Source organism: Anguilla anguilla, chromosome 4 (genome assembly GCF_013347855.1).
Source record: "Anguilla anguilla isolate fAngAng1 chromosome 4, fAngAng1.pri, whole genome shotgun sequence".
Classification (NCBI taxonomy): Eukaryota; Metazoa; Chordata; class Actinopteri; order Anguilliformes; family Anguillidae; genus Anguilla; species Anguilla anguilla.
The window spans coordinates 40,247,695-40,272,963 of NC_049204.1; the positions used below are offsets into that span (position 1 = coordinate 40,247,695).

A 25,269-nucleotide genomic window follows, 5' to 3' on the forward strand; every position below is an offset into this window, starting at 1 on the left:
CCGGAGAGGTTTATTCCACTTATACACAACGGGCTACCAACAATGACTGTATATGGTTACTTTTGTATTTATTGATTTTTATCGATTTAATCACCTGGAATTGAAATATTCTTCTGCAGCCGTTTGGGCATATTTTACCATTGTCAAGCAAAACTATCGTTGGTAGTTGACTTGGACCGTTGTTATGCAACAAATAGGATATAACAGGCCAATAGTCAGATTGTAACTGTTTTATATATCCTCTCAAACACATTCATTATGTTTTTATGCGAACATTCACTTTCATGTCTTGACATCCGAGGCGACAGAATGCATTCACATTTCCAATATAACTGGCAACAACAGCAGAAAACATGCACACGTTGTAAACAATTTGCTGTTTGATTACTTTCTCATCGTCAATTCCATATAGGCTAATCGCAAAATGACAAGAATAGAATGAAAACTCGGACTTGCGTGAAAATTTTAATTAGCAGTGGTACAGCCACCGTTTGCCTTCCTTCGAAGTTACTGCTAGCCGAGCAGCGAAGTGTGCCCTCCAGATGCGAACCATGCACCATAAATTAGTCTATCACCAATGTGAACTACGCAGAACTACCGCATACCTCACATAACTGTATCAAACGTTTTGAGTCAATTACAACGGGCTAACAAAGAAAATCCGGAAGAAAATATTCAGCAGAATGTTTTGGTACGTAATATGCTGTCCCAGCACGAATGCTTAGCATTTTATAAAACGAATACTAAAGCAAGAAAAGAACAGAAGAGCACACGTTATAATTCCAAGACATTGGCAGGCTATAACCAAAACTAGGCTACTGCGCCGCATAACATACAAGTTTGATTTGAAGTTATTATGAAAATAAATTGGTTTGCGGCTGCATATTTTTAAACATGGCAGCTGAAAATAAATACAAAAAAATGCTGCGAGTACTCGACCAATCAGAAATGTTCAGTGCTGCAAGCTCCACCCAAAAGGTTCCTGTACTTTCGGAAAGTACTACCCCCCGAGCAGGAAATTTTTGGGGGGTAAAATAAAGCCCCAGGAACTAAATTTAGACCCTAGTTCCTGCGGTGGAAAAGCACTGAGTTCCTCAAATGGTTCCTAGTTCCGGGGTAAAGTTCCTGCGGTGGAAACGCGGCTTATGTCTCAGTTGATTTATTCAGATTTTTCTGTCATGACGGCCTGCTTTGCTGGCATTAACACTGCTTTGGTCCTCTTGTAGAGGCAACAGTAACAGACCTCAAATGCAAATGCCATACACAGAATGAACTCCCATTGCTTTTGGTGCCCTAAAATTGGAGAACTATGTATAAAAAGTGTTGTAATTTCTACAAGGTTCACCTGATATGATATAAATACTCTCAAATTAAAGTTGAGTCTACACTTTACACCGTTTCATTTCTAACCCAATGTGCTGGAGTACAGAGCCAAAACAACAAAAAATGTGTCACTGTCAAAATAGTTAGACTGGACTAACCTATAGCTTGTAAACATCAAGGTCTCCTGACAGTACAGTCAACAGAAACCCCATGTCTTTGTCACCACTTGCAGCCAGTTGTCTGGGTATTAGCAGTTACCCAGTCAAAATACATCATGTGTACGGACTCGTGGCCATCCTGACCACAAATGAAAATGTGATTGTGTTCAGGCAGATAGTGTCATATCAATATTGTTTGTGAATACAATCAGGAGACCACCTGTAAACCATGATAGCTTAATGGGTTTGTGGAATACTTTTCTTGTGGTCAATCCTCTCATCACTTATGTGATATGTGTGTAAAAAGCCAAGCTTTCTTGAGTCAAAATGAGGAAATATGCAGTGCCACGTGTCAGGTGTGGATCACTGTTTTGGGGCTGTTCAATTTCACAGGACATATACAAAAATGTATTAATATATGTGCCTAAAGCTGGAGCAAGGGTGCCTGACCCTAATCCTGGGGAGTTACAGGGCTTGTATCCTTGCACTTACAGTACAGGCCAAAAGTATTAGGCCACCTGTGTTTATTTATTTATTTTTAATTAGTGAAGAATTCAGTTAATATATGCACATTTATTGAATAACAGTATAAATTTCTTTTTTTAATTTCTACCTACAAATACACAAAAAGATTAGTTTTACTTAAAAAATAATCCTAGACACAACTTTCCTCTAAATAGCCTCCTTTGACTTTTTAACAGTTAAATAAATTATTGGAAGTCTATCCAATAATTTTGCAAATGGGGGGTGGGAGAGAGGTGAAGGGGTAGTTAAATTAACTGAAATGTTATCTACCTTAAGTTTTTAAAAAAAATCACAGGTAGCATAATACCGCTGGCCAGTAGTGTAAGTAAAATAGGGACTGGAGCTGCAAGACATATGGCAAAGGAGGAGTTAGTGTTAGATTTGCAGGGCCAAGTAAACATTCTTTTTAGACCAGCAGATCGTAGTTGCCGTTTCACTGTAGTCAATAGAACTGGTTTCTCTCTAGCTTCTTCAGTGCCATATTTCTTTCAACTTTAGTGCCTATTTTACTTGCACTACAGGGTTAAGGTATTAGGCTACCTGAGGTTTTAAAAAAACTTAAGGTAGATAAGATTTCACTTAATTTAATTACCCCTCCACCCTCCAATTTCCAAAATGATTAGATGCACTTCCATTAATTGTAATTAAAGCCAAAGGAGGCTATTTCAAGGAAAGTCGTGCCTAAGATCACTTTTAAATACAAGTAACCTTTTGTGTTACTGCGGGTAGAAATTTAAAAAAATGTTTGTACTTTGGTTTGTTATTCAATAAATGTGCATATATTAATAGAGTTCTTCTCTACTTGGAAGTTTTTTTTTTGTTTTTTAACTACAGCTGGCCTTATACTTTTGGCCTGTACTGTAACTGATCAATGAAAGTAGTTCTCCACATTGAACTTGCATCACCTGGCTTATGCTATCAAAATGGTTTGCTGTCATAAGGGGGAAAACAAAGACCAAAAGAACCTATGGGCATCCTGGGCACGAGTTGGGGACCCCTGCTTCAAAACGAAGCCATCAACTGAACAGTGTGTGCTTCAGTAGAGCCAGAGTTGGTTCTGTTGGTGTTCTGTCAGATTGTTCCCAGACTCACCTCGTCCAGACAAAGGCGAACCCCGTTGCTTGATATTGCTACAACATAAGCAGTAGAAAACTATCATTTATTGATCATTGCATTACATGTTTTAAATTGTGGCAGTGAATATACCAGCAAGAACAGGGAGCTTATTCTTCAAGCAACTTCAACTGTCAACATCACAACTGTAATCCATGGCTCCCCCCCCCCCCCCCCCCCCCCCCCCCCCCCCCACAAAACAAAAAAATGGTTTGCAAATGAAGAAAATAGCAATTCCGTTTAACTAGTTGCAGACTATCTTTACCTGTTCTAAAATATGAGGAATTCCTTAGATATTAGGTCAATTGGAGCCCTAAGAATAGAATCACAAACCATTTTAGTACAACTCTGCAACTGATGAAATGTATACCACTCTTGTTTCTACCACTTCTCTAATAGCACAGTGAAGCAGTAAACAATGTCTTTTCATCACCAATTCTGTGATTTGGATTGTTTAGAATTTTTTCTTAAGTTTCTTTTTGGTCAACACACAGGAATCACAATTCAAATGAAAACTTTTTTTAAAAGTCTAAATTACAACCAAAACGTCACTGAGGTATTTGTGGGGCAAAACATAAAAGGTGTGCAAGGTTTTTAAAAAAATAAGATAAAATAAAAACAAACATAAAAACTACATAGCATTTTCCCATGGTTTGCTTGTTATCAAAAATATTTTTGCCCACCAAAAACAGCTTACAACCGAAAACAGAAGAAAACTACGTAGTCGACACAAATCACATTGACTTTCCTATGGCTTCAAAAACACTACCTGACCACATTCACAGGATGTGCCACCAGGGGGTGCGTTTCAGTCTGCGATCGCAACCGGACCAGGCAGAAGACATTCAGTCAATAGTCAATCTATCATGACCAATACTATGAAACAGGGGTGTCAAAACTTATCTGAAAAGGGACGGTGTGGGTACAAGTTTTTGTTTTAGCTTCTCACTAAAACACCTGATTTAGCAATTTAACTGATCGTGGTCTTCAATCAAGACCTTGGTAAGTAGAATCAAGTGTCTAGGTGCTGGGCTAAAACAAAAACCTGCACCCACAACGGCCCTTTTCAAATAGGACACCCCTGCTCTAAAACACACCTCTGTCCATGAGGTCCAGGTGTGGTCACAATGTGAGAGGTCTCCCTGGGTTAAAACTACTGATCTCCAAAGAGTGCCATCAAATTGCTCATAGCAAAGGAAACCTGAACATTCTTTTAGTTATGTACACTGGGTGAAGTACGGCTGTGTGCATTCTGTGTGCCAAGTCAAACGGCTCCTCTACAAAAAGGTTACACTTAGCACTGATGCAAAAAAAAAAACCCCCATCTTACAAAAATCTGAAATACAATTTCCTTTCTGGCATTACCACCCTAAGAACAGGGATTGGTATTTGTCAATGGTGTCATTTTAAACATATATATTCAAAGGGCTCCCCCTACTCACACCCCTAATTTTCTGCTGATACAACTGTTGATATTATGCACTTCCAACCCTCGGGAACCTGAGGAAATGTGTTTGGGGGGGAGCGAGGGTCATCCGTTTCGCTGTGTCATGTAAGAAAACCGTAGATGTGAAGGATGGACGAGCATCATGCAGGGAACGTGGCATAAGGCGCAGAAGCCTCAGAAGGGGGTCTTTTTAATGGTCTGTAATGTTGTTGCCGTGGTTACCAAAACGGTTCAGTTGTTATTTGGCCTATTAATCATGTTAAGTGCTTAATCCCAGAGTACTTGCCTACAGGAGGAGCAGATAAAGCCAGTGCACACCTTTCTAATTAAGCCACAGACTATTTCTGTGCTCTATTGACCGGCATATCAAACAAAGTGTCTGTGACTGGATCATGCTATGGGAGATTCCCCCCCCCCATTTCTGAGTGTGTGCTCTGTAGTACATATAAAACATATCATCCGATACATTCAAGATGAAAATGCAGAGAACAAAGTAAGAATAAAATCAACAATGATAATAAGGTTTTCTTTTTCATTTTTGTGGAAATATGTTACATTTATATTACAGGTTTTTAAATGCCCCACGGGAAAAAATACAATGTATTTTCTGAGACAGCAGAAACTAGCACAAACAGGACAGCAACATAATTTAGACAGAAACCGTAGGTACTGCATCTCTCTTCTTTGCATCTGTAGAAATGGTATCCTGATGGTGCCCTATAGACAGTACTCTATGTTAGATGACATCCAATAAATACTGCAAATGTTGTTAATGTAACTTATAAAATATATCATAAAATGTATCTTTAAATGGAATTTGATAAGTCTGTGTACAAAAAAAACAAGAAAAAAAAGATTATAAATACAACCAGTTTCTACTGACATTGCAGGTACCATTTCTTGAACACATCTGCATTTTTTTAATTTTTTTTATTTTTTGTAACCTGAACCGTTCATTCGATTCTGCACATATCATGACCCACAACAACGAGGTCGAGTTTCTCTTGCCAAAGATCATGAAGCATAAACCACTTGTAGTTTTTAAAAAAAGTACAGCAACATTCTTCCCCCCTTTTCAAACCCGCAGCAGTGTCTAAGACAGAATGCACAATACAAGTGATTCACAGGCATGAACTTTGGCAATTTACTAATTTACTACTAATCTGAACTGGAACAGAACCACAGTAGCTGCCATATTGTAGACACCCCCCACTCTTGTTTAACTCCCCTCCCCTCTTCGATCTCACAGAAAATGTATACAGGGCAGTAGGGGAAAACGGGGAGGGCAACATCGCTACGTCCACATGGCTCAGCAGTCAAACCTCATGTCAAGAGTTTCGTCAAAGCTCTTGTCGTCATGAGGGCTGGCAGCCAGGAACGAGGTGACGGGGGAACCAGCCGTGACGTTGAGGACGCTGGCGCTGGTGCCCGCGTTCCGCACGGCGATACTGGTGACGTTAATACCCAGAGTGAGCCGGGTCTGCTCCAGGGCCTTCTCCGGGACCGCGAAGGCCTCCAGCTTCTTCTCGCCATTGGCCATGTAGGAGTTCTGGCAGCCCCGGCAGATGCAGTCCAGGCAGGCCTTGCGGTTGGAGTAGCACGGGCACCGCTGGCCACGGCACGTAAGAACACTTGGGTTTTGGGTGGCCCGGCCGCACTTACAGCCCTTCTTCTCCTGGGGCTTCTTGTAGACCACTTTAGTGGGGCTCCCTGGAATCAAGCTATTGTTGGGAGTCCTCTCTTTGATCTTGTCCTTGGACTTGGGGACCCCCTGCTTGGCCTTGTTGTACGCCTTTTTGGCCCCGTGGTCAGGGGTCTTCTTAATGCCTTTGCTGGACACCAGCAGGGTTTTGGTGACCTTAGGCGCCCCGCCATTGGGAACCGTGGCTGCAGCCTGTACCAGGACCTTGGGCTCCCGCTTGACTGCGATGGGCGCCGTGGCGAGGGGAGGGCCCCGGATGATGGTGGAGATGGGCAAGGGCTGGATCTTCTCACTGTCGCTCTCTGACCGCGAGCGCTTCCTGTTGGGCCGCGCTGCCCTGGGCGTGGCGGCGGAGCAGGAGATCCCAGAGGAGGGGGGCTGCGGATGACAAGGAGCAAAAGCCCCGGAGTCCAGGGGGAGGGAAGGCTGTCGATGGGCCTCGGGAAAAGGCCCGTTGAGGGTCCCAGAGGCCTGCAAGGAAGAGGGGGGCAGGACGTCAGGCCGGTCCTCGGCCGGAGGGTCCGGGTCGGGGTCGGGTTCGAGGCTTCGAAGCACCTCCTCCACGCTGAGCAGCAGAGGATCGCTCCCGTGCTTAATATCCTCGCTAAAGCTGCATATGTGGATACCGTCCGTGCACAGGTCTCCCGCCGCCACCGCCTCGCAGACCGGCATCTCGCGCGTGAAACCCTCCGCCTTCAGCCCCTCCTCCTCCTCCTCCTCCTCCACCACCGCCACCGTGCCACACACGTCTATGGCTACGGATGCGGCCGTCCCCGGGGAGGGCAAGCTGGCTGCCAGCTCGTCCACCGTGGTCAGGCCGTTGCAGTCGTGCAGCCCATTGATGCTGGGTGGGGTCAGGGGGGCCTCTGGGAGCTCAGGGGGGGTCTCCAGCTGGGCCACGCTGGGCTCCTCTGAGGTGGAGGGAGTAGGGGAATGTGACAGGTCGAGCGACAGGCAGACTTGGGGCTCCTCGGGTTTCATCTCAGTCAAAGACAGGCCCTCTCTCAGCATTGCCAAAATGTCCGAAGAGCCACCAACAACACTGGCAATCTGCTGGGCCAGGGGGGACTCTGTGATGTACTCGCACAGCTTCCTGTAACATTCCACCAGGATGCAGAGCTGCTTATTTTCCTCAAACTGCTCATAGTCCTTACACCAGCTGCACGATGGCTTCATCATCATCTTCTTTCCCTTGCAGGCTTTGCAAACATAGTGCTGGCAAGAGGAGTTAGTAGGAGCTATAGGATCTTGCAGCAGATTCCCTAAACCGACAAAGAAAACAAGAAAATTAAAATGTTGCATATTATAATTAATTATTCACTGCTAATGTGCAATTGTGGCAATATAAAAATAGAATTTTACTAATATAAAATTGAATTATGTGCGTATTTACTTATTTAAGTAGTATATTTAATTCCAGTGATGTTGAATAATGCAACAATTTTTCTGCATATTCTGAACAACATGAAGCACTGTCACTGCCCACATAGCCAACAAGAAGAAACTTATAAATAATGCACAGGTGTATATCAAATGAAAAGTAATGAATACGCTCCATATGGTCAGATAAAACTAAGCTAACGCCCAGACAACCACAAATGCAAGCCTTTTCTTCAGTCAGGCTTCCTTAGCAACGCCGGTTGGTAGGGTATGTGGCTGACGAGCTCTTGTTTGCTGCAGACTGGAGAGTACGGTCTCGTGACTCGGGTTTCCTTGGAGACCCTGGGCAAAAAACTGCTTGTGCAAAGCTCATGAGATAACCACCTCAGCGAGCTACTGTTGCTACATAGACGACGCTAAATTTCGATGGCGATGAAAATATACAGCTAAAAGAAATCGTACAAAAGCAGCTATAGCCAGACAACAAAACAACATTCACACATTACACTCACGTAAAATAGTGAACTACGGACACGTAACTAACTATGTGGTTAATTAGTAGCCAGCTAACATTACTGACATTGGGTTTGACAGTTAACGTTAGTGGTCGAGGCAAGGTTGCATTTCTAAATCGCTTTGAAATTACCCTATGTTAATTTAGGGAAGCCAAGCTCCTGTCCCGGCTCACATTAAAAATAATTTTTATTCTTTCTCCCAAAATACATTAGATATGTGCAAGCCATTCGCCATACGGGAAGGCCGTAATGTTTAAGATCGCATAAACGCTATAAGATAAACAACAGAAACGCCGAATTAGGAACGTGATGTCACGTGCCCTTAAAGCGCAACCATAAAACTGCGGGAAAGGGGGAAGATTAGATCGCTCACTAGTGTCGCTTCTGTATAAAAACCGCACAGACACGTTACACATACACGCGCACATCGGCAAAAAGCAGGCATGCAAGTTACATCATGGGGGAACATAAAAGCTTCCGTGAGATAGCAATGCACTTAAGTAAAACCACACGTGATTTAAACCTTGCAGTTGGGGGAACTTATATATATATATATATAGAGAGAGATAGAGAGAGAGAGAGAGAGAGAGATAGTATATAAAATGCAATCAGTTATTTATAGGTAATAATTAATGGGTAATGTGAATATGGCTTGCAAGAAAAAAAATTGTCATCTCTGTAAATCTATATTGCTCAATCTTACCGAATCTTCACTCTAAACTTTATTTAGCGGAACTGCAAACCTCCAACAATTAAAAACTACATTCACAATAGACTACTCCAGGTATGAATATGTTAATTGGAAAAGTAAGCGACATCACTTAACAGTCGATCAAGTTTAACTCGCTGGCTAACTTTTATATCACAACGAGACTCTACCTTATTCACGACGATTTTGTTTAGCATAACGTTAGAGCGCACCGCGTTGCAACTATGAGTAACTAAGCAGGTAATAATTTCCTAACGTTAGGAAATTAACAAAAATAAACAACACTTAAAAGTCTAGCGTGCTGGACAGGGTTTCCAAACCTCTAACGTTAGCAATCGGATTTTAGGTCCTTGGGTGGCGTTTTTCGTGAGTGGCGTCATTATTCATGTTCCCGGCAGCAAATCCACCCCACATTCGGTAATCTGACAGAAACACTATGACAACCAAATCAGCTTTGGTGTATTTACATTCCCTCTCATTCATAACCAACCAGACCACTATACCTTGGTTGATTGTCGACTAACGCAATATGCCATATTGGCTAATACTAGTGAAACCAACGACACACAACCACCGAAACGACAATATTTAAATTTTTTTTTTTTAAACTCACCGCAAACGAGGCATGAGAGGGACTGCCTGAAAAACGGCAGGAGCTTACAAAGCTCGGCAAAGGACTGAGGGTCCCGCGGATCACACTGCAGCACCGAACGACAAGCTGACACGTAGAGAGCGGTGGCATTCACCGGGTTCATTTCAGCAGCTTCACACCAGATAGATCCAGTTCTAGAAAATTGAAGACACGCTACAGATCCGCCGTTTGACCCAGGAGATGATTTCCTTTAATTCGGCCGAATGTTGGTCATGTGGTAGACCTGGTTCGCTACTTCGTCGACCCTAGTCTCCAAGGAGGGCGAGGAGCTCGCTACTCTTGCAGTGAGCATGGATGTATAAAATTTATTGTGGCAGTGTCAGTTCTGGGGATAAAACATAGATGGGTGGTTCGATGATATATCCCAACTGTAATGGACGATGCAAAGTGGCACTTTTAACTCAAGCTGTCACTACACGCACAAAATAGTCTGTTTTAGGAACAAAACGTAAAACAGCGTGTCATCATCAGTTAGCCTCAGCGCTTTCCCCTCTTCCATGGCACGAAATACGCCCAAACCAGCATCATCATCAAATGAACGTCTTTAACTTGAATATAATTAAAAAATAATAATGACATACAAAGAGAAAAAATATTCCAATTGTATTTTCCCCGCAAAACAGATCACTTGTCTTCCATAACAGCCGCACCAGCTACTCCTATTTTGAGCTATAATTCAACAACAAAACGCTAGTGGCGCTCTATTACTGTCGAGTCAAAGCTGGCTTCCAATTACTACTAGCTAGCTGGTAGTACGCAGGCTGTACCAGAATTCAAACCGAGCCCTTAGATCCCAGTCGTTCTCGTTTTCTTGCTCCTCTTTGATTTCAATGTTTTCTTCCGAAGTAATACCACTTCTTCCTCCCCCGGATAATGCTCCGATCCAAAGCATTAAGGGACTTTCGAAAAAAATATTCAGATGGAAAAAAATGTTTATTGTCCGCCGTTTCTCATGGCGGTGTCGTTGCAAAAACAAAACAGGCCGCTCCACACAATCCCCTCCTACTTCGTTACTTTCAAAGCTTGCTAGCTAAACAGCTAGCTAGCTAGCTTCTAGATCAAACGCAGACAAACAATAAATCAACGCAAGGACCCGTTAAACAGTTAGCAAATAAAGCAAACGACAGAAACGCAGATAGATGTTTACTGCGACCGCGAGTCTGCAGCAGCGGCTCCTGGATATCGGAAACAAAATAGGCCGCTTTTCTTTTCTTTGGAATTATCCCTCATTTCACCTCCTATCCGATAGGTGTCGAGTAGCCAGCGAGTTAATTGCGACGTTGCTCAGGTCCTTAATCTTGGTTCCAATGAGCTTCCGTTTTTGTATTTAAAATAATTATTTTGGTTCGATATTAATAATTATTTATAATTCAGCCATAGCTTGCTATGGAGGCTTCTCCCCTCCTTTTTCCTCTCCGCATAAGAATGAGGAGGGGGGCGCTGCGGTTCACTTCTCGCGAGAATACACATGAAAAGTCCCGCGAGACACTGGTTCCCTTGGTTACATAAGATTTTTTTGTACTCTCCATGTATATATACAATGCAGCAGGCTGGGAGTCAGGGACGGAAAGTGAGTGCTGTCTACTACGTCAAGGATGTGGGCGAACTGTAACGCTTTCAGTTCTAGTGTATTAGCTTGCTGATTTGGTTGGCTCTTACTTTTTACATTTTTCTCGAATGTTTTATATACACATCCATATTAGCAAAGAATTATGTTAGCTAAGAATATTATTTGCTCGTTAATCTAGTCAACGTTACCAACTTGCGCTAACGTTAGACTACCTAAGAAAACGAAAAAAATTCGAAGCAGTAAGTAGTCAACTTGGTCTAGTAACTAGCGAGCTAAAATTTGCCGATCTGTGCACGGATGGGTGTGCGTGGCTGGATTGGCAGTACGTTTAAAGCGAAATTATCCAGATTGTTCATTGCTGGTATACAGCTATCTGGCTATTATTGTGATTGTAATATATCACTGTCAGCTAATGTGCCATTTTTGATGTTGTTCCTCCAATCGCCTTGCTTAACGCGGCACCACAACTGCATTTGTAGCAATTCACTGATTCAATGCATTTTTAAATGTGGGCGTGTTGTGGGTGTTGTTGGAATTGACCACTCACGCCAGACCAAAACAAACGGGTTTTCCTCTGATTCGACAGATAGAAATGGAAGCTGGGATTTATAGTTCTGCCAGTGCAGCTCCATGGACTAACATCTATAGTCTTATGAAGAAACGAAAACCACAGCACGCCCAAATATATCAGGCGATATGTCAGGCTTTTGTAGTAAACGTGGTCTCCATTCTACACGCAATGTGTGATTTTTTTTCTTCATCATTTTTCACTGCAGTGATTTTTGGGTTAAGATCAAATGTATCTTACTATAGAAATCTAAGCCGAACGTCAAGTGACGTCCTCAGTGGAACTATTTAGTCACATTGTTGGTTTGTACCGGAGACTGTAAAACGCGTGCACTGAAAACAAGCAAAACAGACAGACGCGTATCGAATGGTCAAAGAACAGAATTTCCACTAAACAAATGGTTATATACGACAGAAACAGTCATTTGGCGTATATGGATAAAGGGGTAAAAAATGCTCTTAGATAGGATACATCATTCAGACGTGTTTCTTTGAATAATTTAAGGGTTGCCTTAGTTCCCTTCATGCGATGTCCTAATACAGCACTGTTGGTTTTTCCTACAGGGTCATTAATTTGGGGGAGCGGGACATTTTTCAGTTTTGTGTGTCTGGCATTACAGGACATTCATGAATTTTCTTATGTTGTAATCAAACAAAACTGAACGAATTACGGCTTGAAATAAATTGTTTTATTTTTATGGAGTCCATAAGGACAGTGACTATTTTTGTCGGTTGACTCTACTCCAGCACATTGGATTTGAAATGAAACAATGAATATAATGTTTAAGTGCTAACAAAAGGTCTAGAAATTCTAGGCGTGGAATTTGCATTTGGAGTCTTCTGTTGTCTCACAACAAAAATGGTGTCACTGTCCAAATATTTCTGTACTGCACGGCACATCTAAAATGAGGGCATTCCATGAAATAGCGAAATTATCCGTATGGAACAGGCTAATAAGCTACAAATAATGTTTTAGTATTCTGATCAAAACTTTTTTTTTTTTAACCACGCAGGCTGATTATACAGTTTTTAAAATTAGTTTGAATTTACTCATGTTGAGCAAGCTAGAGTGTGACATGTCGTTTTCCTCTTTTCATTTAAATTAAGCTCTTTCTCTTTGAATATCGCAATGCTACCAACGGCTGTGTAAATAAATAGGCTATTATGATCAATAAACAACACACATGTCAGACACCAAATGATGATTGGCAGAAACAAGAGTAATCATTTTGTTGTGGTTCAAGTCCGAATCATCGCCCGTTGTCTAATCATCAAAAAAACCTCAGTACTGCATTTATAGAATGCAGTGTATTTTTCCCCGTATTTTGGCTCATTTAAGACAGAATTCTTCGTTAACGGGACCACTGGACACCAAGAGGACAAAAAATACATAATCTCCAAGATTGCTATGATATGGAGATCATTTAAAAAAATCACCACAACCTAGGCCTATTTCTTATCCATAGTAAGCTATTTCCAAAATCAAAAATATTACATTACAGGCATTTATTGGCAGACGCTCTTATCCAGAGCGACGTACAACAAAGTGTATAACCAAAACCAGGAACAAGTGTGTTGAAAACCCTAGAGGGAAGTAGGCTACAGTTCCAAGTGCAGGGAACGACCGCGAAATTTAACTTGGACCCTGGGTTAATCTGATTAACACAACAAAAACAGCACGCAGTCTATGCAAATAAAACAAGCAGTAGTTGAGTAGGCTAGGCACAAGTGCAATAACTAGTCAACTAATACCCCTTTCCCGCAGCTAATACCGCATCTGAGCCGCCTCTGATGCGGTAACAGGTTCCCTTTCCCACAGAATTTGTAATGCGGTATTCGAGCCGTCTTCTTTCACACACAGTAAAACTCTACTCTCGTGAATTAATTGTTTACATTCCGTTACCATAGTAACACACTTTATGTAGGCCCAAAGCTATAACGTTACTTGTTATTTATTTTCGTTGCAATCTTCTTGCAATTTCCGGCAAAACAATCAAACATGTTACATTTTGAAGTGCAAGTGGTCGCATTTTTTATGTTATTAGTTTTCGCGTTCTCAACGGGTCCAGGTATTTCCTCTGTATGCCATTTTTTCGGTTGAGAGATAGGTGCGCGTGAACGCAGATCTGTAATGTAATTCGAACGCCGCCCAGAAAGCAGTCGTTGATGCTGCTTTCCGTTCCAACAGGAGAAATGCAGTAGTCGAGGCGCCTCGAAAACACCAGGAGAGGCATTTTCGATTCGGTATTTTAAAAGCCATCGCAAGGTGTTCACAAAGACGTAAGTACGTTATGGAAGCCATCTCGAAAACTCCTTTTTTCTTCTGTGTGAAAGGGGTATATGACAAACAGCTTACCTAGCTACCTTACATAGTCAATTAGAGACTACAGGGAGGTAGGGAGGGATGGGGAGAGGTGCAGCCTGAAGAGGTGAGTCTTCAGTCGTCATTTGAAGGTGGTCAGGGTCTCAGCTGTTCTGACTTCCACGGGAAGGTCATTCCACCATCGTGGAGCCTAAACAGACAGGACACGTGACCAGGAAGCGCAAGTGCGAAGAGGGGGAGGTGCCAGGCGTCCTGAGGTAGCGGAACGGAGGGGTCTGGCTGGCATGTAGGGTTTGAAGATCTTGTGAAGGTATGCTAGGGCTGATCCCTTGACTGCCTGGTATGCTAGGACTAATGTTTTGAATTTGATGCGAGCCATAACAGGCAGCCAGTGGAGGGTAGTGAGCAGGGGGTTGATGTGGGAGTGTCTGGGAAGGTTGAAGACCAGACGAGCTGCAGCATTCTGAATGAGTTGCAGGGGTCTGATGTCAGATGCCGGAAGGCCAGCCAGAAGAGAATTGCAGTAGTCCAGGCGGGATAGTACCATTGCTTGGACTAGGAGCTGGGTTGAGTAGGTGGTGAGAAAGGGGCGGATTCTCCGGATGTTTTACAGGAAGAATCTGCACGTCCGGCTTACCGCTGCGATGTTCTTGGAGAGGGACAGCCTGTTGTCCATCACCATTTCAAGATTCTTGGCACAGGGTGATGACATCACTAAGGTGTCCCCTAAGGAAATGGAAAAATCAAGGAGGGGAGAGGTTAGAGCAGGAATGAAGATTAGCTCCGTCTTACCCGGGTTGAGCTTCAGGTGGTGACTGTCCATCCAGCTCTGGATGTCCCTCAGTCAGGCGGAGATGTGTGTCCGATGGGGAGAAGGAGAGAAAGAGTTGTGTGTCGTCAGCATAGCAGTGATAAGACAAGCCATGGGCAGAGATCACAGGGCCAAGGGATCTGGTGTATAAGGAGAAGAGAAGGGGACAGAGGAGCGAGGACTGAGCCCTGGGAAACTCCCGTGGCGAGGGGGCAGGGCGGCGATATTCTACCAGCCCAGGCAACCTGGAAGGAGCGATCGGAGCGATAGGACTCAATCAGTCAAGGGCTGTGCCGCAGATCCCTGTTGCTGCCAGGGAGGACAGGAGGATGGAGTGTGAAGGAGTTGCCCTTCACTAGCCTGTTAATTATTTAATTGATTGTATTTATTGTTTAATTGATTTAATTTAATTGTTTAATTGAATGAAATTAGTTAATTTGAGGTGATTGAAACCAGGTGCAATTGATTAGCTCAAGCTATTTAAGGACTGTCAGTAGGGGCAGAGGGGGAGAAGGTGAGCCACAATGATCATTTGTACTGCTGGTGTTTTTAAAATAAATTATTTGTCTTTTCCAAGTCTTGATTTTCTCAGTTGATTTTAAGCCTTTTTACATTTGGTGTCAAGTGGGATTTAGCCCTATCCCTGTGGGGTGACCCACTTTTAATAGGCTTTAAAAAAAAATGTTTATACTGAGTTTTTATTGGACTTGGGAAGGTGTTTTGTGGACCAGCACCGGCCGAGAAGCAGGGCGCTGCATTTCACATCGAGGTGTTCCGAGTGAGGATCCAGTTGGGACTGAAGATGGACCGGGTAGACCCCAGACAGAGCAGCGGGTCCCAGAAAGGGGAGCAGCGGGTGAACCCCTTGATTGGGTGGGGAGCTGTGGCTGACTCTGTCGGAACGGGTAATGGTCTGGAGCACTGTCGGACAGCAACTCTGCAAACCAGTATGAGGAGCCCATAGCCCGTTGGGAGGTGGTGTCCTGGCCCTGCAGAATGATTGATGCCAGAGGGAGGAGCTACCGAGTGTCCCTAATCGGGGGGCTATCCTCGACAATCTGGGAGAGGAGCTACCCAGTGATTTTTCCTTATGGACTATTCTCAGTGGAATGCAATGTTTTAAATTATACTGCTTTGGAAGCACCTGCCTCTGGTCTTGCAAACCGTTATGCAAGACTGGAGAAGGGGGAGGAAATGTGAAGGAGTGACCCTTCACTAGCCTGTTATTTAATTGCTTGTATTTAATTGATTTAATTGAATGTAATTTTGTAAATTTGAGGCGATTGAAACCAAGTGCAATTGATTGGCTCAAGCTATTTAAGGACTGTCCGTAGGGGCAGAGGGGGAGAAGGTGAGCCACAACGATCGTTTGTACTGCTGGTGTTTTTAAAATAAATTATTTGTCTTTTTAAAGTCTTGTTTTACTTGTTTTTAAGCCTTTTTACACACCCTATTTTTACTTTTGAATCTTGAAAATCTAGTGCTTTCACTGTAAGAAACACATGTTTATTATGGTTATCCTTATCCAAAACTTTATGATCATATTTTACTGCTTTGCTCATACAAATCAAAATCAACTGTTGAGACGCATGGCGGCTCAATTCAAACTATAACAGGCTGGCACAGTGATCCATTGGAAACCCAATACCAGTCCCATTGAAAAGTTATATTGTACAAAATCATCAGCGATCTCCTTGCTGCTTCCGAGCTCTGATGCACTTGACAAAGTATAACCAGTCCATTCGGTCACGCCTGCCTTATGCTACTGCCAGTAGAGACTGAACTTACAAAGACGAGCCGAGACAGGAGCTGCAATACAACCAGGCTTTACGAGGCTTACTTGACACACACGGAAACACCCTGAGCACAGGGGGGATATAGACAGACAATCATGTGGTATCACGTGAACTAACGTGATAACATGCACGTGACCACATACCGCTGGTCGGTACTGGCGCAACTCTTCCTTTTGTTTTCTTTTTTTTCTATCAAAATGAGAACAGGCAGCGTACACAATACTACATAACACTAAACTATACTGCATCAACAACAATGCATGGCTAAAGTCCCACCACATAGTCCTTGAGGCAAACGGGTGTGCTGGCAGCGTGATAACCGACGAGGTCCCTCACAGGCTGCAGGGGCGGCCTTGGCCGAAACAGGCAGCGTGAGCTGCAGGTCGCCAATGCCATCAGGGTCTGTGCTCCCACAGGTGGGGGCAACAGGAGGGCCAGGTGACCAAGATGACTCCATGGGCGGGTCGAGAACCACAGCTGGCGTAGATCCCACTGGGTCCACATCTCCATGGCTGACAACCCGTGTGAGCAGACGCGGGAGTTCACTGCCGCCGTGGCGACCGCAAGGGTGAGGGGGGTAACCACGCCACCCAATGGGTCTAACCGCAGTAGCTTGCCTTCCAGTTCTTGGATAGCCCTCTCTGCTACAGGGTTTTTTTTGACATTTTTGGCCCAGCCCGGCTCGATCGTCAAGGGGTAGAGAGGTGGACTGCTCCACTCTGGTGCCTGGTGTGTGGAGCAGCGCGACACAAGAGTGGCATCCGCCAGAGACGCGCTCAGTGGCCTTGTCCAAGTCCAGCGCGTATAGGTACCGCCTGGCAACTGACCTGAGTTGGTGACATATGGGGTGGCCCTGCTGGATGTGTAGTGCTGTCAGCAGACTGTCCAAGACTTGTCGTGGGATGATGATGCACTCATGAGATGTTGAGAGGGGCTCATCACGCCTGACTACAAGTAGGCCGTCGGCTGCTACGGTGCCATGTTGAGATACCTTTTTACGTCCTTGATGTTGGTGAGCTTCTTGGATGGCCTCGTGCCCTGAATGAGATGGGTATGCATGCGGCGAAGGTCAGGGCACTCAGATTGTATGGCTAGCCAGGCAAGACAACTTGTGAAGGGCAGGCACACGGACCCATCCAGTATATCCTGCACTGAGGTCTGACACACCAGAGAGTCTGTTGTGCGACTGATGAAGGAGCAAACCTGATACCTCTCATCTTCACTTCGGCTGGCGAAATCGGACAGGAGGATGGCAGAGTCAGCGATGATGATGGAGGCTTGGTACTGGCTGACAGTGGATAGGAACGTCGAGACTCGTGGGCTAGAAAGAACTCTCCACGACAGAGCTTCTTGTACGCTTGGACGCAGGGCTTGCTGTCAGTGAGGACCCACGCGCTCTTCTTACATTGAATGATGTAGGGGCTGAAGTGCTTAGTGGCAGCTGCAATGGAGAGCGCCTCCACTTCGCACGGAAGCCAGGTCACTTGAGATCCCTGCAGCTTGGCACTGAAGAAGCCGGCCAGGAGCAGCTTGCCCTCACGAGTCACGTACAAGGTGGCACCCAAATCAGGTTCTTTAACCGCACTATCTGTTACGATCCACAGTTGGTCTGAAGGCTTGGGTAACGTGAGGGTGCGGGCGGATGACAGTGCATGTTGTGCACTCTGGAAGGACTGTTGGAGGTCGTCGGTCTATGCAACTGGCTCTGAGGACTGACGTCTGGTAGTGGTGGTATCGAGTGGGGAGAGGTAAGAAGAGCATCTTGGGAGGACACGGGAGAGCACCTTATATGCGCCGATGAACGACCTCATTTGCCCGACTGTCTCGGGGGCAGCGCAGCATGGTCAACACACTGGCAGTGGGAGTGGACATGGGGTTAATGATTGTTTTGGAGGCCGACAGGCGGAGGTCGCACCTGGAGAGTTCCTGAAGGACCCTCCTCCAGTTGTGGAGCAGCTCCAGTACAGGTCATCTGCCAGCTTTGCCACGATGCCATCCTGTAGCAGGTCACCGAGCACACAGCACATCAGCTCCTCCAGTGCGGTCTCCAAGCCCAGCATGCCCATCGCGGATCGCATGTAAACTCGGACGCCTTTGAAGGGGGTTGCGACTCCACAATACTTCATGGACTCACATGCTAGGGGTATCTGGTAAAAAGCACTGATCAAATCTGTGACGATGATGTGCCTCCAGCGTGCGATGAGCCGCAGGGTCGAATCTACATCAGGCAACAATGAGAGCTGGGGCTTGCTGTAGCAGCAAACGTCAGCGAATGCTGTGATGAGGCGGGTTCCTCCGTTGGGTTTTTTTACGAGGAAGGAGGGATTAAGATACTCCACCGCCACATTGACATCCTCCGGGCATCTGAACACGCCAAGGTCCTCCAGTTAGTCGAACTTGACCTGGAGCACCACAAGCTTGCCACGGGCATAGAGAGGTAGGTGCCCTTTACGCTGTGGTGGTTCGACGGGGCCGATATTGACCTTCGCTGCGAAGGGGCCAGTGGCACCATTGTAGCCTTTGATGTTTGGGTTGAATACTGTGCCAAACTCTCTGAGCAGGGATCTAAACTGGGCAACAATCTGTTGAAGCAGGAGGTTGTCAGGGTAGATCTGAACTGCTGCAGTGTGGTCATCGGCTGGAGGCTTCAACGGATGTGGTGCTGGTTCGCAGGCAGGGCTGTCCTTGGGCACAAAGATGGGTGTCACCTGGCAGAAGTGATCATTGCGCTTCAGCTTCCGGGGCTCAGCAGACAGGTTGGGGATGCAAATCTTGCCGGCCACGCTTGAGACAATGCTAGGCTGGGGCCACACCTGCAAAGGTTTGAGCCTACGTGTTATTACAGAGTCAGCCCAAGGCTCGATGGCATATTCTGCATCTGCTGTAGCATCATCTGGCAGCTGCATCTACAGGAACCCACCAGGCCAGACAGTCAATGAGTGGGTGAGGGCATAAAGTACGAACGCCCGCCGTGCGGTTGTGCTGGTATCACTAGACACGGATGCTCCATACTTGTAAGTTGTAACATCTCCGAGGATGACCTCTCACCTGGTGGGGCGCACTGCGATATCGTTGGATTCCATATATGGCGTGCTGGCGAGGATGTCGACGTCCATGTTTTCCATGACGAGGCCCTCAAATTTAAAGACTCTGACGCTCCGGGAGAAGGAGATTCGGGTCTCACCAACAACTAGCAGCTGTGAGGATCCGTCAGCTTGATGGACCGACTGGGCACTGGAAGTGATGGGGGACCCAAGGTGCTTTGCAGTGGAGAGGCATAACATGTTGCCTGTCGCGCTGTCGTGTCGGTGCGTCACTACGCTCCAGCAGAACATCACTGCGGGCTGCAGAGAGGAAGTGGAGAAAATCCCGATTCTCTGATGACCTGACCGCATACCATACCCTGCTGGCGACTTTCACATCTGCCCTCACGTCTGCGAAAGCCTCTTTCCAATCCAAGATCAGTGCATGTGTCTCTAATCCATGTAAACTATTCTCCACCTTCTCTTCCCTCCTCATTCCTCCTCCACCCCCACCTCCCTCTTCCCTCTCCGCAGATGACTTTCTGGCCGCCTTTGAAGGAAAGGTGGCTACAATCCGGAACTCCTTTGCCCATCCAGTGAGCCCCCCAACCCCCCGGGACAAACCCACAGCCACACTGACCTCCTTTGAAATGCTGGAGGACTCTGATGTATTACAACTCATCACCTCTCATCACCTGTCCACTTGACCCCATCCCATCTAAAGTTCTCCAATCCATCTTCAGCAAGCTCCTTCCCTATCTGTCTTCCATTGTTAATTCCTCTCTCTCCTCTGGTCATGTTCCCTCTGATTTTAAGATGGCTCGTGTTACCCCACTACTCAAAAAACCCACCTTAGACCCCTCCGATGTAACAAATTATCGACCCGTATCCCTTCTACCCTTTCTGTCCAAAACCCTTGAACGAGCAGTTCTTAAACAATTAACCTCTTTTCTCCATCAGAACAACCTGCTAGACCCTGACCAGTCTGGCTTCCGATCCGGGCACTCAACAGAGACTGCGCTCCTAGCTGTGACGGAGGCACTTGCCACTGCAAGAGCCTCACGCCTCTCCTCTGTCCTGATCCTTCTTGACCTGTCTGCAGCTTTTGACACGGTCAATCATAAAATACTCCTCTCCAGCTTGGCTGGGATGGGAATTGCCGGGACTACCCTGTCTTGGTTCGCTTCCTATCTTGCAGATAGGACCTACCAGGTCACCTGGAAGGGGTCTGCCTCTGCTTCTCATCCACTTGTTACGGGAGTGCCGCAGGGATCTGTACTGGGTCCTCTGCTGTTCTCCTTATACATCAGATCTCTTGGTTCAGTCATTAATTCACATAGCTTTTCCTATCATTGTTATGCAGATGACACACAACTCTTCTTTTCTTTCCCCCCCTCGGCCACACAGGTCAATGATAAGATCTCTTCCTGCCTGGCTGACATCTCCACCTGGATGGCCAGCCACCATCTGAAGCTCAACCTCAACAAAACTGAGCTGCTCTTCTTCCCGTACAAGACCTCCTTGCTTCGTGAACTCTCAATCACGGTTGATGGCACCACAGTGACTGCCTCTCACTCTGCCAAGAGCTTGGGGGTGGTCCTGGATGACCAACTGGACCTCAAGGAGCACATCAAGGCAACATCACGGTCCTGCAGATCCTCCTGTACAACATCAGGAGGATTCGATCATACCTGACGACGCACTCCACCCAGCTGCTCGTCCAGGCTACGGTGACCTCTCGCCTTGATTACTGCAACTCTCTCCTTGCAAACCTGCCAGCTTGTGCCATACAGCCACTACAGATGATTCAGAATGCCGCTGCCCGACTCATCTACAACCTCCCCAAATTCTCCCACGTCACTCCTCTGCTGCGATCACTTCACTGGCTACCGGTCGCTGCCAGGATTCGATTCAAAGCCCTGACCCTTGCCTACACTGCCGCCAACAGGACAGCCCCCATCTACTTGCAGGACATGACTCAATTCTATGTGCCTGCTCGACCACTCCGCTCTGCGGCAGCAGGGCGTCTTGTAAACCCTCCCACCCGCCCAAAGGGATTACAGAGCTTCTCCACCCTAGCTCCCCAGTGGTGGAACGAACTCCCCATCCCTCTCCGAACCTCCCCCTCACTATCCATCTTCCGCCGTGGCCTGAAGACTCATCTCTTTAGACTATACCTAGACTAACCACCATCACGCTGTATAAATATTTTAAAAAAAAATATATATACCCTTTTTCCTGTCACTTGTTACATGTTGCCCCATCCCTGCACTTCTTGGTAAATTGTATTTGTCCTAATACTGTAGCTTATTCTTCTGCCTAATTGGCTTTGCAGATGTTAGTCCAGGATAGTGTTCATTGTTCTCGGCTAGAAATAGCTGTACAAAATAAATAATTGTACCTTACTGAACCCGTGTTCAGCAGTTGTCTACGATCATGAAAATGCACTTTTGTACGTCGCTTTGGATAAAAGCATCTGCCAAATGAATGTAATGGTGACACGGACGACATGGTGGCCGAAGTAGGGTGACTGTCGGGTATAGATGCCGTAGGCCACGGCACCAGGTGTAGTTAATCCGTTGTCGGGGTCATGTGCAGGAGCGCTGCTAGTCTGGGCATTGTCAACGTCTGAGTTCGACTCGATGATGTTAACGATCTGCCTTGCCCTGACAACACAGTGCCAATCGTTATCTGGGAGGAACTCACAGTTGCTCAGGAAATAGCGTGTCTCTGGGTGGCCTGCTTGCAGAGGGGACAGACCCTTTCCTGGCAGGGCTTCCTGGGGGTGGCACTGCACAATTTTCTGGGTCTCTGGGCAGGACGGTGAGGCTCCGTGGTGATGGCTGATCGGAAGATCTTTGCGTCATCAGACACCCGGATCTTGTCGAGGAGTGAAGAGAGGGCCTGCAATATCTCTGGTTTGATGGATGCTAGGGAGTGTGACCTCAGCTCCGTGACGTACCTCTGTTTGACGAGTCTAGGCAGACTGCGGTGAATGGGTCTCAACCATGTGAGAACTTCCATATTCTCTAACGTAGCCGATAGCTCCTCCTCCTTGGTCACCTCCTTACTATGGTGGCTGAGCCCGTTGGGTGCAGTAGAGAGTCCTCAATGAACGTCATCAGCTGCTGAAAGAGGTCATCAGGCCGCTCAACTCCATCCAGGTGAATGTCGGAGAAGATGATGAACTGTGCACTGGTGACTTGGAACCCAAAGTTCTGCCTAATTGTCTGCCAGATGTACTCTAATGACGTTGAATTCTTCACTAGGGCATTCCTTGAGATAATCGAGCAGTAGTTGGCTATTTGCCCTAGCATTAGTTCAAGAGCGCTAACCTTTTGGATGGCGGTGAGCCGTCTCTGAGCAGGGACGTCTATGTTGTCATCTTCAAATCCTCTGTGAGGTTGAGTTTTGTTTTTCTTAAGCCATTTGATTTCCTCCATTAAGAATGGGGCAAATTTCTCATCCAGTGATAAAAAGGTTTTTCGAAACTATTAATAGTTTTGTTTTTAGAAAGACACCATTGTTTAGGTGCACAGTGGGTGGCCGCCATTTTCTACCTGACTTTTGCTAGCTCGTGCTGGAACAGACACTAATGCTGTTTCGGCTATGTCACAGTTGCTCCTACCATTGGAATTCTTCCACGCGGAGAGTAACTTGCTTCTGAGGGCTAGAGTGTATTCCCAACGCTGCCACTATGCCAGTAGAGACTGAACTTATAAAGACGAGCTGAGACACAATCTGCAATACAACAAGGCTTTACTGAGGCTTCCATGACACACACAGAAACACCCTGAGCACAGGGGGGATATACACCGATCAGCCACAACCTGATATTGTGTATAAAATTGTCAACCCGCCCGATCTTGAAAAAAAAAATCCAGATATTTAACAGTACAAATCCAATGTCATGCGTTAAAATATAAAAGACACAATGGTCTATATAACAGTACAGTTTAAAGATAGCCACCAACTTGATGCAAACAAACGTATGCAGCCATTAATGGACAGGCTACAGGTGCAACAACGAAGGAGGAGCAAACTGCACCAGCGCTATTGGATGTGAATGATTTAGCTGAATGGGAAATTTTAAAAACGCCCAACAAAACAAAAAATAGGCCAAATTATGACAAGCTGCCTAATGCCATTTCCACCCCGCACAATAACATAAAAAAGCCCAACTGGACAGGATTCCTGCAACACTTTTAGCTGATTTCACTACCAAAACTAGCTGTTAAGTCATTCTGTATCATCACATGATTAAAAATTGACTCTTGACATTGGACAACACCATACACATACACATTTCCCAGCAATCTTTGCATATCAAAAAGGCTTTGGCTTAGTTTGGCAATATCAGACTATTGTACAAAGAAAGTGCAATAACAATGATGAAGATGAGTTTGCTCATAAAATGACCTCTAAAACATCAGGAAATACACGTTTTCTCTGATGCTTAACGGGGGTCTCATGCAAGGGCCCATGCATGAACGGATGTTGTGATGTAGACAATGGGCCAGCTTTCGGTTCTCAACCTGAGCGCCGGATGTAATGTTGCCCCCTGCTGATATCTATGATTTTTGCTCAGAAAGCAAGTTCCCCATTGGGCTCCATTCATTTTTGACCGCAAAAATAAAATGTTACACTCAAATATTGATGTTAACTCTGTGCATTATATTGCAGGAAAAAAAATCACTTATTGATTTTCTGAGGTAAAATATTTTTTTCCTACCACACAGACAAACATATCAAGTTTTACATTATCATTTATTTCAGTCAATGTCTGCGCTATCCTTGTTATACACATGATTTAGGCACGTGACCACAGACACAACTGAGCATTTTTCTTGAGCAAAAAAAAAAAGTACTTCCTGATTCTAATGTGCTCCCTATAGGTTACTATTGGCGTCACTGTCTCTACATATATACTCTAAGGATATAGGGCCAGCTCTCCACGAGAGGACCACAGGCCCTAGTGCAGCTGCAAGCCTGCTCTGTCTCTATCTCCATCACTGGTGAAATGTATCCATGATATCTGGCACATGCACCAATGATTAGTGAAATGCATCAGTAATAACTTATGGTACTGTGACATGTAATAAACAGGATAAAAATTATGCCACGCATTGCTTCCATTGCTCACATTTATTTAATTATTTCAACAACATTTTTACACATGGGTTTTCATAATATATCATTCATAGATGTTACAAGTGTCCATTTATAAGACGAATTGATGACACCATTTCCTGATGCAGGGAATTGATCAATTAACAAAGTACATATTTTATTTCTCAGGTATTTTAGTGTTCACCTTATAGGATTAAAAAAGAAGCCATGTAATAATATTCACCATAATCTATTAATCTACATCCCCATGGAATATGTAAGAATGAGACTGCCCCATCACCACTCAAAAGTAACAATATACAAAATATACAGTTAGATGCAAAAATATAGGGACAGTGACACAATTTTTTTTGTATTGGTTCTGTACTCTAGCACATTGTATTTGAAATACAAAAATGAAAATGAGGTTAAAGTGCATACTGTCAGCTTTAATTTGAGGGTACAATTGTTATATTGGATGATCCATGTAGGAATTATAGCTCTTTTTATACTGTGCCCTCCAAATGTATGGTAACTGCAGAATGA

At 45.1% G+C, this 25,269-nt stretch overlaps 1 protein-coding gene and 1 long non-coding RNA gene across 2 annotated transcripts; one reads left to right on the forward strand and one right to left on the reverse strand.

Moving 5' to 3' along the window:
* Nucleotides 1–5,073: 5,073 nt before the first annotated feature.
* Nucleotides 5,074–10,970, reverse strand: msl2b (MSL complex subunit 2b). Its single transcript, XM_035414746.1, has 2 exons — nt 9,486–10,970; nt 5,074–7,530 (listed from the first exon to the last, which is right to left on the reverse strand). Exons 1-2 carry the CDS (start codon nt 9,625–9,627, stop codon nt 5,876–5,878), a joined length of 1,797 nt encoding a protein of 598 aa, XP_035270637.1. The 5' UTR covers nt 9,628–10,970; the 3' UTR covers nt 5,074–5,875.
* A 96-nt stretch (nt 10,971–11,066) lies between these two features.
* On the forward strand, nt 11,067–16,210 carry LOC118225812. Its single transcript, XR_004764894.1, has 3 exons — nt 11,067–11,094; nt 13,850–13,941; nt 15,511–16,210. It is a non-coding gene; the product is annotated as an uncharacterized LOC118225812 (long non-coding RNA).
* Nucleotides 16,211–25,269: the final 9,059 nt, after the last annotated feature.